The sequence below is a fragment of the Oncorhynchus kisutch genome, linkage group LG12 (genome assembly GCF_002021735.2).
Source record: "Oncorhynchus kisutch isolate 150728-3 linkage group LG12, Okis_V2, whole genome shotgun sequence".
Lineage (NCBI taxonomy): Eukaryota > Metazoa > Chordata > Actinopteri > Salmoniformes > Salmonidae > Oncorhynchus > Oncorhynchus kisutch.
Window position 1 is genome coordinate 50,590,787 of NC_034185.2, and position 15,994 is coordinate 50,606,780.

At 43.9% G+C, this 15,994-nt stretch overlaps 1 protein-coding gene across 4 annotated transcripts in view; it reads left to right on the top strand.

Moving 5' to 3' along the window:
- The window catches only part of LOC109900434 (sorbin and SH3 domain-containing protein 2), a 101,478-nt gene that overhangs the window by 39,131 nt on the left and 46,353 nt on the right, over positions 1 to 15,994 (top strand). For 3 of the 4 annotated variants that reach the window (XM_031837766.1, XM_031837764.1, XM_031837767.1), the window contains exons 3-4: positions 9,116 to 9,172; positions 13,901 to 13,990. In XM_031837766.1, coding sequence (XP_031693626.1) covers positions 9,163 to 9,172; positions 13,901 to 13,990 — 100 coding nt within the window. In that variant the 5' untranslated portion in view covers positions 9,116 to 9,162. The remainder of the gene's footprint in view (positions 1 to 9,115; positions 9,173 to 13,900; positions 13,991 to 15,994) is intronic. The other variant, XM_031837765.1, reaches the window with a different exon arrangement.

Sequence of the window (15,994 nt, forward strand, 5' to 3'; positions counted from 1 at the left end):
AGTGTGTGTGGCCATGCGTGCTTGTGTGTGTGTGTCCCTGTAAGATTTCTAAATGGACAGACAGCTAGCCATTTTATAGCAGCATTTACCATCTAGTATCATTGGCGCTCTATAGAAACCCATCACAGTGCTAGCCCCTTGGCTAACACCACCAACACTGGCTGTGTTGGCAAGACATATGGCGTGTGTTTTTAAAAATCAATAGAGTCCTAAGTGCTTCTCTCGCACATTCTTTAAAACGGAGCGAAATTAATTTTCCAGTTCGCTGTTCAAGCAGAGGTGGCCTCGGTTGTTGGATGGGCTTTATCGTCCGTCTGTGAGCTTGTTTATCTGTTAGCGTTCTAAAAGGACCAAAATCGATAGGTTCTCTTTTTCAGCCATTAAATGATTATTGAGAGTACCCTTTGTTTTAATCCATCCATGATGGTGCATTTGGGGATTTCTGAGCTGCTGTGGTTTGAGCAGAGCAACTTTGTATCAGATGTCGAAAATATACGTTTTGTAGTCAACTGTCTAAAGTGTTGTCCACGAACAACCTAATCCTACTGTATATGTTCATTAGGGTAAGTTGAGACACCTGAAAGTTAGTTGGAGGTTTTGTATATTAACACGCTTATATTGAACTGTGAGAGTATTTACTGCCATTTCACATCTTCCTATGGATGTAGTAGATGGTTCTATTTCCAGTCCCCTCCGTGTGACTGGTGTGGTGTGGTGTGTCACTAACTTGTAGACATGATGTGTGGAGGAGTCGTCACCCGGTGATGGCTCTTTCCCACATATCTCAAAAAGTCTAAAAATGGCTTCCTCCCTGTGTGTCATGTGGGTTTGGTTACCTGATGACAACCATGTCAGAGGAGACGCTGTTTCAGTAGCTTTTAGTTAAACATCACTTGTGGGAGCAGCAAACAAACGGTGTCTGGACATAAACCTTTTTCGAAAGTGACTTCCTCCCCTCATCTCCTCTGCGATGTTCTGAAAACACAGGATAGGTGAAGGCAATGTGCAGGATGCCTGCTATTTTAAGTTGCTTTCACTTGTTCAGCTCTAATGCCAGTGCAGATGTGGAGACCATCTTTGGTATATTGAGATGTCCTCCTCCTCCAGAATGCAACACTTCCCCTGTCAGCCAGTCAGTCAGACAGGGTGTTGGTATAGTCATCATCTTCCTGCTGTAATATGTTCTCAACCTCCCGGGTCCATTTTCACCTGCTGTATTTTTAGCCACCTTTTGCCTATTTTCAATGCTGTATAGAGGCTAAGTGGTTTGCCATGTACTGTACTGGCTGCCAGGAAAGGATTGTGGGTAATGGGCATTTCCATGTAAAGGACCCATGAGAACCAATATGTGAAGTTCATAGGAGCATGTCAAAGTGGGTGTCAAATGAAAGCTACGAGTCAATATTTTTGAGAAATGAATGCATATATATATATATATAATTTAACCATTTTCCATCCTAAAATGAGGAATAAGCAAAGGTTTTGATTTCTAGTCAAACAGACGGAAAAGGGGTCTTTGGCAACATCTGCCAGAAAAAGTATTTCAAAGGGATTAGAAACACAATAATGCTGAAGTAAAGACCTCTGCCAACTACACTGAACAAAAATATACACGCAATATGTAAAGTGTTATAAACGCAACATGTCAATATAAACATGTCATGAGGTGAAATAAAAGTACACAAATGTGTTTACATCCCTGTTAGTGAGCATTTCTCCTTTGCCAAAATAATCCATCCACCACAGGTGTGGCATATCAAGAAGCTGATTGAACAGCATGGCCATTACACAGGTGCACCTTGTGCTGGGGACAATAAAAAGCCACTCTAAAATGTGCAGTTTTATCACAACACAATGCCACCGATGTCTCAAGTTGAGGGATCGTGCAATTGGCATTCTGACAGCAGGAATGTCCACCAGAGCTGTTGCCAGATAATTTAATGTTCAATTCTCTACCATAAGCCGCATTTAAAGTTGTTTTAGAGAATTTGTCAGTACGTCCAACCGGCCTCACAACCGCAGACCGAGTGTATTGACAGTGCCCCATGGTGGATGTGGGGTTATGGTATGGGCAGGCACAACCAAAATGTGGTCTCGTTTTGAGAGCGGAGCTCATTACACCATTAGCCAATGTGTAGAATAATACCCAAATATGCAAAAGAAGGAAAATTCATAATTATGCATTTCTGTACAAATCAGGGACCCATGATGTAATGCCGTTACGATGTAAATCCACTAGTTCAATAACGTAAAGAGATGTGTTCAATGTCCAGGTGTCATGTCATAGCTGACACGCCATTCTTTCTGCTGACAACTTTGAGTCTTATTTCAGAGCAGATATATGAGTTTTTGGAGAATATGGTCACACAAAGAACTGAGGGAGATTTTTACATATATTTTGTTCAAGTTAGTCCTTGTGCAGTTTTACATGATTTTGTTCACCTTTGTTTTTTGTTTGGCACACATTTAAAAGTGAAAAATCGGAGTCAAAGCGTAATTCCATTATCATGTAATTGCCCTAATGTTTAAATAATGGCTACCACTTTTCAAGGCAATCCCCTGAAAACGTATCTGAACTAAACCACCATTGCTTGTATGGTAGGCCACACAGACCTCTTGAGATGATCCAACTCAACTGGACTGGTGTGTGGCCCTAGCTTAAGTAAACCGTTTGAAATGGTGATCTACTAGAAAATTGCTGTTTTACAGCCTCAATGACATTACTCTGGCTCACATTCTATTCAAGCAGACTAGATTCAAGAAGCAGCGCTATGGTGGGGAGGATCTGTGTTGACAGCCGTCTGAGGCATTGCTGTAAAGAGTGTGCATGTGACCCCAACCATTACTCGAGTCACCACACAAGGCAATATCACCATTTACTTCAAAAGGAGTTTGTTTACAACGTACCCCTATAAGCATGCTAATAAGAGGGCAATTATCAGCATTTGGGGGGAAACCTTTACTGAGCCTCTCAGCTTTCAAACTGATGAACTGGACCAGCATGCAGACCTAGGTTAGAATACTGTCATACTGATGAAAAGGACCAGCATGCAGACCTACAGTAGGTTACAATACTGTCCTAGTGATGAAAAGGACCAGCATGCAGACCTACAGTAGGTTACAATACTGTCATACTGATGAAAAGGACCAGCATGCAGACCTACAGTAGGTTACAATACTGTCATACTCATGAAATGGACCAGCATGCAGACCTACAGTAGGTTACAATATTGTCATACTGATGAAAAGGACCAGCATGCAGACCTACAGTAGGTTACAATACTGTCAAACTGATGAAAAGGACCAGCATGCAGACCTAGGTTACAATACTGTCATACTGATGAAAAGGACCAGCATGCAGACCTACAGTAGGTTACAATACTGTCATACTGATGAAAAGGACCAGCATGCAGACCTAGGTTACAATACTGTCATACTGATGAAAAGGACCAGCATGCAGACCTACAGTAGGTTACAATGCTGTCACACTGATGAAAAGGACCAGCATGCAGACCTAGGTTACAATACTGTCATACTGATGAAAAGGACCAGCATGCAGACCTAGGTTACAATACTGTCATACTGATGAAAAGGACCAGCATGCAGACCTACAGCAGGTTACAATGCTGTCACACTGATGAAAAGGACCAGCATGCAGACCTAGGTTACAATACTGTCATACTGATGAAAAGGACCAGCATGCAGACCTAGGTTACAATACTGTCATACTGATGAAAAGGACCAGCATGCAGACCTACAGTAGGTTACAATACTGTCATACTGATGAAAAGGACCAGCATGCAGACCTACAGTAGGTTATAATACTGTCAAACTGATGAAAAGGACCAGCATGCAGACCTAGGTTACAATACTGTCATACTGATGAAAAGGACCAGCATGCAGACCTACAGTAGGTTACAATACTGTCATACTGATGAAAAGGACCAGCATGCAGACCTAGGTTACAATACTATGGGAAATCTTTCAAATAATTTGAGCTTGAACATTTGCTCTCGCCTGACTGGAGGTTTGTCATTTTGGCTATATTCTATTGGCACATATAGATTTTTCTTTAATTTAGCTCGGGGAGAAAAAAACACTTTATTTTGATCGGCGAACTTTGAGTGCACTAAAATGGTTCCGTGGCGGCTTTCCTCGTGCCAATGCTGTGCCCTCTGCCTAGTAACATCTCTCTGTGGCTAACCTAATCATCTGTGTCACGACTGCTAACTTGTGCATTTGTAAACAAAATGTTTACAAGGCTTGTGATTTAAGACATTACTGTGCATTGCCTTTTGTTTAGCGTCTTTGTGGACCATGCTTTACTGTAAATGGTTGGCTATAAATAATGGAGTGATGGTGTTTCATAGGACAGTGTTTTTCAACTCCGGTTTAGGGGTACCCTCCAGGTTGCACATTTTAGTTCTAACCCAGCACTAACACGTTCTTATTTAAACTAATAGTGGGTCTGGGTGAATAGTTAAGGAGCTGAATTAGGTGTTTGTCATAAGGCATTTACAAATTATATTCTTCTAGAATCAATTGGTGGACAAGCCTATCATTATGAGTCGAGGTTCACATCATTTGAAATGGCCATTGAAGAGCAGATCATTGTACAGATTGGCTTTCAAACATGGGGACATGCGCTTGAACACATCTTGGAATGATACCTATCAATAAAAGCTCAGGCTAATTTCTGAACACATGCGAGTGTCATTAGCGGGATTCACGCCCGTGTGTTGCAGCCATATACATATCAGACACGTATGATCGCCGCCACAGCCCCTGTGAGCTGACACTATCTGGATCTGTCACGCCCAAAGCCTCAGTAATGAAACGCATATGCACATACTGTGCCTTCAGAAAGTATTCATACCCCTTGACTTATTCCACATTTTGTTGTTACAACCTGAATTCAAAATAGATTTTTTTTCACACCGGTTTTTCACACCCACAATAACCCATAATGACCCCCCAAAAAATATTCTCCAATTTATTGAAAATGAATGACACATTTTTACGCAAGTTTTCACACCCCTGAGTCAATACTTTGTAGAAGCACATTTGGCAGCGATTTAAAGCTGTAGATCTTTCTGGGTAAGTCTCTAAGAGCTTTCCACACCTGGATTGTACAATATTAGCCCATTTTTGTTATTTAAAAAAAATGGTCAAGTTGATTATTGATCATTGCTAGACAACCGTTTTCAAGTCTTGACAGATTTTCTAGACGACTTTTAAGTCAAAATGTCGTTTTGGTAAGCTACTCCCGTATAGATTTGGCCTTGTGTTTTAGGTTATTGGCCTGCTGAAAGGGGAATTTGTCTCCGTGTCTGTTCAACAGCAGGCTGAACCAGGTATTCCTCTAGGATTTTGCCTCTGCTTATAGCTGTATTACTTTCATTTTTATCTTTAAAAAAACTCCCTAGTCCTTGCTGATAACAAGCATACTCATAACGGGATGCAGCCACCACCATGCTTGACAATATGGAGAGTGGTACTCAGTGATGTGCTGTGTTGGATTTGCCCCAAACGTATTCTGGACAAATAGTTTTTTTGCCACATTTTTTGCAGCAGTATTACTTAAGTGCCTTGTTGCAAACAGGATGCATGTTTTTGGACAGGCTTCCTTGTTTTCAGTTTGTCATTTAGGTTGGTAATGTTGGGGATCCATCTTCAGTTTTCTCCTATCACAGCCATTCAACTCTGTTTTTAAATCAACATTTTCCTCATGGTGAATCCCTGAGCAGTTTTCTTCCTCTCTGGCAACTGAGTTAGGAAGAGCGCCTGTATATTTGTAGTGACTGGGTGTATTGATACACCAGCCAAAGTCTAATTAATAACTTCACCGTGCTCAAAAATATATTCTGTCTTTTTTCATTTAATTTCTTCACATCTACCAATTAGTGCCCTTCTTGAAAAACCTCGCTGGTCGGTGGATGAATCTGTGTTTTGAAATTCACTACTCGATTGACGCACCTTACAGATAACTGTATATGCGAATACAGAGATGGGGTAGTCATTCAAAAATGTTAACCACTATTATTGAACACTGAATGAGTCCAAGCAACTTCATTATGCAATTGAAGTACATTTTTACTCCTGAACTTATTTAGGCTTGCAATAACAAAGGGGTTGAATACTTATTCACTCAAGACATTTCAGCTTTTAATTTGTAATTTATTTCTAAATTTCATTTTGACATTATGGGGTGTGTGAATACTTTCTGAAGGCACTGTACATATACACACAAACATGCGCATAAAAACACGTACACACATACTCATACGTGCGCGCACACCGACTGTCGCCTTAGTCGGGTAAGGCCTGAACTTTCCATCAGGGCCTTTTTTCCATGGACAAGGGTATTTTCAGAGCTGATTTATCATCTAGGTCATGTCTTTACAGTATTAAGGAATTACAATTGGTGGTGTTACAACCTGGCTCAAGATTGTAACTAACAATGGGAAACCACACACTGAGTGTAATGACAAAAATGAATTTATTCCATAAATAAAGTAAACATTCCCAACTTTTGGAAGAGGAGATGCAAAGTGCCTACCTCGCCCAATAATCCCCTCCCCTGGTCCCTCCTTCACTCCAACCACAATGGGGAGATGTTCCGACCAGACTCAGATTCAGTGTGATGATGGTCAGCAGTTCTACTCCGACTGGAGCTGTCTCTACAGCAACCCTGTGTCTCATCAGCTTACACCCGTCTCCCCAAACCTGGCAGAATCCCTACTGTGGGACGAAGACTGCCGATCTCACCTGGAATCTCTTGCTACTACCACTGCACCAGTTGGGAGGCAAGCACACTCCTCACGGCCATACCGGGATGGGTTCAACCAGCCCTGCGTGGGCACCTCTGGGTATAGGAACTTTAAGCCACAGACTGTAGCTGGCTCACAGGTAAGATAGTCACCAAACCTCAGTGGACCAGGTTGTCCCCTCCCGTCCGCAGCAGATGTACTGGGATGTGACTCAAGGACAGGGTCATCATCCTCAGGTGGGCCCCAGACCTCCATCGGATACATCTCAGACCTGATCTATAATGCTGCTATTGTCACCAACTTCCTGGAGTTCAAATTTCCTGCCCCTGCTTACCTATTGTATAGCCCGGTGGTCCCAGCTCTGGTTGTGCGGTCAGTAAATTAGGTGTCACCTGCCAAAACCACAACGAAACCACCATAGGTATGCGTGGAGAGAGGATACTCTTGCCGAATGGGGAAATGTCACAGCTGATCTTTCACAGGTGTGCCCCATCAGCACTGACGACCCTCCCAGCTCCGCTCACCTCTCCTACTCCGCCCACCAATCTCCAGCAGGAAGTAAGCACAGCAAAACCCAGTAGACAGAGCAGGGAGTGGCCGTCACAGTGTATGTTTGGTACGGGTACAGACAGTACAGTTAAGTAGCTGTACTGTCGGCCTGTACCACTTATCAGTCCCTTATCAGGGTGTTATTCCAGTATGACAGCATGGACATTGAGTGTCTCCTATTTGTTTGTATGTTCCTCAAAGGGAATATCTGTCATACAAAGGTGATATTTTGCTCCATCTGCCAGGGATATTCTGCGGAAGATACCTACCCTATTGTTGTAAGTTGGAAATGGCCTCATCATTTTAAAGTAAGGTTAGCTTTGTTTCCAGTCGACAGCGTGGCAGGGAGGATGCATAAAGACTGATCTGAGATACACTAATGATTTTGATCAGCTCAATACTCCATGAAGTGAACCCGTTTGTTTCTGCCCGTCCCTCTGTTTGGCACTCTGTCATAACTAGTTTTGTATCCGTGGCTCTAACTTGTGACAGAGCCCTTGTGCTCAGTGAAGCAGGAAGTATATCTTTTTTGTTTGGTCTTTTGTGTGATGGTCTATGTTTAGCTTATAATATTATACAATATTTTAGAGATTTAATAAATTCAGTTATCCATGTATAATATTTTCAGTGGTTCAAGTCATATCATCCACATGTTCGGTGGAATTCCTGGATTTTTATTTTGTTACAACAATAAATTGGATATATTTGTTTCTTGTTAGGTCCCCCTGGGAAATGAGCTGCAAAACTCAATGGGGTTTCCTCATACAATATATATATTAACGGAAGGAAAATGAAAACATTTCACATTCCACGACTACTTGCTTTTGATACTCAAATGCAGGAGCTACTCTATAGAGATACTGCTAGGGCCTCCCGAGTGGCGCAGTGGTCTAAGGCACTGCATCACAGTGCTAGCTGTGCCACTAGAGATGCTGGGCTCGAGTCCAGGCTCTGTTGCAGCCGGCCGCGACCGGTAGACCCATGAGGCGGCTCACAATTGGCCCAGCGTCGTCCGGGTTAGGAGAGGGCTTGGTCGGCAGGGGTGTCCTTGTCCCATCGCACACTACCGACTCCTGTGGCGGGCCGGGCGCAGTGCAGTGTACGGTGTTTCTTCCAACACGACACATTGGTGCGGCTGGCTTCCGGGTTAAGTGGGTATTGTGTCAAGAAGCAGTGCGGCTTGGCTGAGTCGTGTTTCGGAGGACACACTGCTCTCGACCTTCGCCTCTTCCGAGTCCGTACGGGAGTTGCAGCGATGAGACAAGACTGTATTGGATACCACGAAATTGGGGAGAAAACAGAGTAAAAGAATATATACAATAAAAAAATGCAGAAAGATACTGCTTCCCTAGCTACGGTATGACTGCGTGGACTGGTCTCCAGCCAAGCAGTAATCAACCTGATTCAGAAGTCAAGACAAACACAAAGAACCAAGATTTAATGTTCATTTTAAACTACAAGCACTATTGAGCCTGAACTAAAACTGCTGCCATAACGCCAATGGAAGGATGGAATGTTGGAACTATTTGAGGAAATTGTCTATTTTTAGAACCGCACTGCATTTTGTAATAATCTCCCCCTTAAAGATTTTAGATTTTGAGTAGATTCTCAAGTTATTCCTGATGGAATTGATTTGTTATTCACAATGTCCATTTCACAAATCCACATTGGCAGTTTACATGGCATGTCAAACTGACTTGCACCAGGTAATGTGAAAGAGAAGTAGGGTTTCTGTTTCTCTGAGGGCATTACAGTGGGTAACAATCTAACCTCTATCTCTGATTCCTTTATTCCAGGAAAGTGTACCCAGCTACGGTAGAACTGTTAAGGGGACCTCTTCAACATGAATACAGGTATGTGATATGCCTCTTTAAACACTACGCAACACATGTACACACACACACACTAGGATGTTGAACTCAAGGCATTCCTCTGTGTCTGATCTGAATCATTTTGACCATCCATATCCATGTTTTTATATATATATTTTTTTACATTTGCCAGCTGTTGAATATTGCTTGCTGCCGGAGTTGCATAGCTAAGCAAAATGTAACATTTAATTCATCGTTTTTTTTATTTCAACCAACTCATTTGATTTGACGATTCAGATTGAAGTAAGTTCGCAACAGGACCTCCTCTTGTTTCAGAAAATAACAAATGATCTGTTTGAAGGCTTTTCGAGCTGTTGGTGTGGACATCTTGTGAAGGACGGGCGATTCCGGTCTTGATCATTTCAACATTATTTAGCAAGGGAGTACACTTTCTTCCTGGAGAGCTACTCTCCTGTAGGGTTTCGCTCCAACCCTGCTGTAACAAACCCAACCAATCAGCTGCTCACAGGACCTTGTTACAACGGGGTTGAAGCAACCCCCCCCCCCCCCCACCCACCCACAAAAAAAGCTATATAGGAGAAGGGATGGCCTCCCCTGCTCTATAATATAGAGGCATTACACATATTGCATTGCTTTATGGTCTTCTTATACACCCACGTAATTCCTCTCATTCATAAATCGGCCTCCAAAGCTCCATCTTAAACTTGGCCCGCATCCCAAAATGTATAGAGTATTTCACTACAGTAGCTATGATGACGAATCATTCACTTAGTGTTATTACACTCCTACGCCCTCTGTTACTCTGCCAATGAAAGTCTTGATTTGTTCCTGCTATGGTAATTGTTTACAGCACAAGATCTATCGAAGTGCCAATATCCTCCGCACAATCTAGAATGCTCTTATCAAGTCCACCAGGCATATGCTCTCATTAAGTTTCCATGACATTGCAATCAGAGTTTTGCTCCAGCTTTGGTGAATGGGTTAACGGGTTATTGAGTCACGGAACATTCCACAGTGTTTGCGTACGGAACATTGCCCCGTTGTGGGGATTTCTTTTTGATTCCCTTACCTTCGTAATGGCAGGGTGTGCTGAAACATTTTGCATGCGGAGGGATTCTGTGCCCTCTTGGAGAAATGAACAGCGTTTCATTACTCCTACGTCGATGACCAAGCAAGCATGAACGTTAATCTGCGCTGAGGTCACAGTTCATATGAAGTAGGAAGGGGGACTTTTTAATTGCTGTGTGTTTACTGCATGCCTGAATCAACCAGAATGTAAACAAACACAAAATCGGTTAAGATAGGTTTTTGCCGACAATTGTTCTAGAGTCTTGTTTATAGTTTTGGTTATATTCGGTATATTCGGGTGTGAAAAATGGCGCCGGAGGAGATGGCCGCCGTTTTACGGTCTCCTAACCAATTGTGCTATTATGTGTTTTTTATCTGCAATATTTGTAAATTATTTTGTACATAATGTTTCTGCAACTTTCTTACGGAAGAAAAGAGCTTCTGGATATCAGGACAGCGATCACTCACCTCGGATTAGAAGAATTCTTCTTCAACAACAACGAGCAGGACTCACACTATATTATATTCTCCAAACACCCCACAGGGCAGACATCCCAATTATTCGCAAAAGGAAGCGACGCAGAGGACGACGAGCCGGATGCCTCGTCCGGACCCGCAGAAAACAACTAGGAAAGCTGCCGTTACCGTCAATATTATTCGCCAACGTGCAATCAGAGGCAAAACAATTCTAGATCACCTGTACTCCACACACAGAGACGCGTACAAAGCTCTCCCTTGCCCCCCCATTTGGTAAATCCGACCACAACTCCTCCTGATTCCTGCTTACAAGCAAAGATTAAAGCAGGAAGCACCAGTGACTTGGTCTATAAAAAATGGTCAGATGAAGCAGATGCTAAACTACAGGACTGCTTTGCTATCACAGACTGGAACATGTTCCGGGATTCTTCCGATGACATTGAGGAATACACCACATCAGTCACTGGCTTTGTCAATAAGTGCATTGAGGACGTCTTTCCCACAGTGACTGTACGTACATACCCCAACCAGAAGCCATGGATTACAGGCAACATTCGCACTGAGCTAAAGGGTAGAGCTGCCGCTTTCAAGGTGAGGGACTCTAACACGGAAGCTTACAAGAAATCCCTCTATGCCCTGCGATGAACCATCAAACAGGCAAAGCGTCAATACAGGGCTAAGATTGAATCATACTACATCGGCTCCGACGCTCGTCGGATGTGGCAGGGCTTGCAAACTATTATAGACTACAAAGGGAAGCATAGCCGCGAGCTGCCCAGTGATACGAGCTTACCAGACGAGCTAAATCACTTCTATGCTCGCTTCGAGGCAAGCAACACTGAGGCATGCATGAGACCCTCAGCTGTTCCGGACGACTGTGTGATCACGCACTCCGTAGCCGACGCGAGTAAGACCTTTAAACAGGTCAACATACACAAGGCTGCGGGGCCAGACGTATTACCAGGACGTGTGCTCTGGGCATGTGCTGACCAACTGGCAGGTGTCTTCACTGACATTTTCAACATGTCCCTGATTTGAGTCGGAATTACAGACATGCTTCAAGCAGATCACCATAGTCCCTGTGCCCAAGAACACAAAGGCAACCTGCCTAAATGACTACAGACCCGTAGCACTCACGATCGTAGCCATGAAGTGCTTTGAAAGGCTGGTAATGGCTCACATCAACACCATTATCCCAGAAACCCTAGACACACTCCAATTTGCAAACCGCCCAAACAGATCCACAGATGATGCAAACTCTATTGCACTCCACACTGCCCTTTCCCACCTGAACAAAAGGAACACCTATGTGAGAATGCTCTTCATTGACTACAGCTCAGCGTTCAACACCATAGTACCCTCAAAGCTCATCACCAAGCTAAGGATCCTGGGACTAAACACCTCCCTCTGCAACTGGATCCTGGACTTCCTGACAGGCCGCCCCCAGGTGGTGAGGGTAGGTAGCAACACATCTGCCACGCTGATCCTCAACACTGGAGCTCCCCAGGGGTGTGTGCTCAGTCCCCTCCTGTAGTCCCTGTTCACCCATGACTGCATGGCCAGGCACGACTCCAACACCATCATTAAGTTTGCTGACGACACAACAGTGTGCTGATCACCGACAACGACGAGACAGCCTATAGGGAGGAGGTCAGAGACCTGGCCAGGTGGTACCAGAATAACCACCTATCCCTCAACGTAAGCAAGACTAAGGATTGTGGACTACAGGAAAAGGAGCACCGAGCACGTCCCCATTCTCATCGACGGGGCTGTAGTGGAGCAGGTTGAGAGCTTCAAATTCCTTGGTGTCCACATCAACAACAAACTAGATTGGTCCAAACACACCAAGACAGTCATGAAGAGGGCACGACAAGGCCTATTTCCCCTTCAGGAAACTAAAATGATTTGGCATGGGTCCTGAGATCCTCAAAAGGTTCAACAGCTGCAAATCGAGAGCATCCTGACCGGTTGCATCACTGCCTGGTACGGCAATTGCTTGGCCTCCGACCGCAAGGCACTTCAGAGGGTAGTGCGTACGGCCCAGTACATCACTGGGGCAAAGATGCCTGCCATCCAGGACCTCTACACCAGGCGGTGTCAGAGGAAGGCCCTAAAAATTGTCAGACCCCAGCCACCCCAATCATAGACTGTTCTCTCTACTACCGCATAGCAAGCGGTACCGGAGTGCCAAGTCTAGGACAAAAAGGCTTCTCAACAGTTTTTTTCCCCCAAGCCATAAGACTCCTACCCGGACTATTTGCATTGTGTGTGTCCCACCACCCGCCAACCCCTCTTTTTACGCTTCTGCTACTCTCTGTTCATCATGTATGCATAGTCACTTTAACGATACCTACATGTACATACTACCTCAATAAGCCTGACTAACAAGTGTCTGTATACAGCCTTGCTACTCTTTTTTCAAATGTCTTTTTACTCTTTTATTTCTTTACTTACCCACACACACACACACACACACACACACACACACACACACACACACACACACACACACCTTTTTTTTGCGCACCATTGGTTAGAGCCTGTAAGTAAGCATATCACTGTAAGGTCTACACCTGTTGTATTCGGCGCATGTGGCAAACTTTGATTTGATATTGACAACCTAAGAGTGGGCACAAACAGACAAACGTGCCGGTTTTAAAGGTAGTCAACGATATGACATCGCAGTGGACAACTTCCTGCTGACAGACCAACCACAACATACCCAGTGGGGCAACTTCCTGCTGACAGACCAACCACAACATACCCAGTGGGGCAACTTCCTGCTGACAGACCAACCACAACATACCCAGTGGGGCAACTTCCTACTGACAGACCAACCACAACATACCCAGTGGGGCAACTTCCTGCTGACAGACCAACCACAACATACCCAGTGGGGCAACTTCCTGCTGACAGACCAACCACAACATAGCTGAAAGTTGCCCCACTGTGTATGACGGTATCATATTGCTGAGTCTACAGTTCTGGGGTAACTATAGGTTACTATGATGTTTGTCAGTACAGTTGACTCCCTCCATCCATCTTGATATGAGCTGTCATCCTTCTCCTGTCCCCATTGCTTATGAGAATGGAGCCATTGTAATGCATGTGCTTTGCCTCTTTCCTGGGGGATTTGGCGTGTGTGTGCGTGCATGTGTGTGTGTGCTGCTTCTGCTGCCGTGGCTGCTGGCTGTGCTTTCCCAGACAGTGGAGGATGCGCTCGCAGCAGCGCTGCCTTGCTACTCACCCTCTCCCACATGAAGCGGGTCCAGAGCGTCCCCAATCTGGTTACAGGTACACACACACACACCAACAAAACACAACCCTTATGCCTAACACACATACACAGGCCTGTACAGACTACTGTGTCATTGAGTCACACTGATGTTGAAGGGGGTAAGTGAAGGCCATGCTAACAAAGTCGAGCAATGCAACTTTTGACTGTACGCAAATAAGACGTGCGGTGCGTTCGGAAAGTATTCAGACCCCTTGTCTTTTTCCACATTTTCTTACGTTACAGCCGTATTCTAAAATGGATTAATTATATAATTTTTCTCATCAATCTACACACAATACACCATAATGAAAACAGATTTTTTTTATTTTTTGCAAATGTATAAAAACAATACCTTATATACGTAAGTAATCAGACCCTTTGCCATGAGACTCGAAATTGAGCTTATGTGCATCCTGTTTCCATTGAGTATCCTTGAGGTGTTTGTACAACTTGATTGGAGTCCACCTGTGGTAAATTCAATTGATTGGACATGATTTGTAAAGGCACACACCTGTCTACAGTATATACGGTCCCACAGTTGACAGTCCATGTCAGATCAAAAACCAAGCCATGAGGTAGATAGAATTGTCCTTAGAGCTCTGAGACAGGATTGTGTCGAAGCACAGATCTGGGGAAGGGTATCAAAACATTTCTGCAGCATTGAAGGTCCCCAAGAACACAGTGGCCTCTACCATTCTTAAATGAAAAAAGAGAGCTGTCCACCCGGCCAAACTGAGCAATCGGGGGAGAAGGGCCTTGGTCAGGGAGGTGACCAAGAACCCGATGGTCACTCGGACAGAACTAAAGAGTTCCTCTGTGGAGATGGGAGTACCTTCCAGAAGGACAACGATCTCTGCAGCATTCCACCAAGCAGGCCGTTATGGTAGAGTGGCCAGACGGAAGCCACTTCTCAGTAAAAGGCACATCACAACCTGCTTGGAGTTTGCCAAAAGGCACCTAAAGGACTCAGACCATGGAAAACAAGATTCTCTAGTCGGATGAAACCAAGATTGAGCTCTTTGGCCTGAATGCCAAGCGCCATGTCTAGAGGAAACCTGGCACCATCCCTATGGTGAAGCATGGTGGTGGCAGCTTCATGCTGTGGAGATGTTTTTCAGCGGCAGGGACTGGGAGACTAGTCAGGATTGAGAGAAAGAAGAATGGAGCAAAGTACAGAGAGATCTTTAATGAAAACTTGTCCCAGAGAACTCAGGACCTCAGACTGGGGGAAAGGTTCACCTTCCAACAGGACAACGACCCTAACCACAGAGCCAAGACAACACGGGATTGGCTTCGGGACAAGTCTCTGAATGTCGAGTTGCCGAGCCAGAGCCCGGACTTGAACCTGATCAAACATCTCTGGCGAGACCTGGAAATAACTGTGCAGCGACACTCCCCATCCAACCTGACAGAGCCTAAGAGGATCTGCTTATAGCGTCATTCCCAAGACGACTCGAGGCTGTAATCATTTCATAACACTTATGTAAATTAGAGGTCGACCGATTTATGATTTTTCAACGCCCAAACTGATACCAAAAAAGCTGGTACCGATTAATCGGCCGATTATTTATTTATTTATTTATTTATTTATTTATTTATTTATTTATTTATTTATTTATATATTTGTAATAATGACAATTACAGCAATACTGAATGAACACTTTTATTTTAACTTAATATAATATGTTCAATTTGGTTTAAATAATGCAAAAACAAAGTGTTGGAGAAGAAAGCAAAAGTGCAATATTTGCCATGCAAAAAAGCTAACGTTTCAGTTCCTTAATCAGAACATGAAAACATATGAAAGCTGGTGGTTCCTTTGAACATGAGTCTTCAATATTCCCAGGTAAGAAGTTTTAGGTTGTAGTTATTATAGGACTATTTCTCTCTTTACCATTTGTATTTCATATACCTTTGACTATTGGATGTTCTTATAGGCACTATAGTATTTCCAGCCTAATCTCGGGAGTTGATAGGCTTGAAGTCATAAACAGCTCGATGCTTGAAGCACAGCGAAGAGC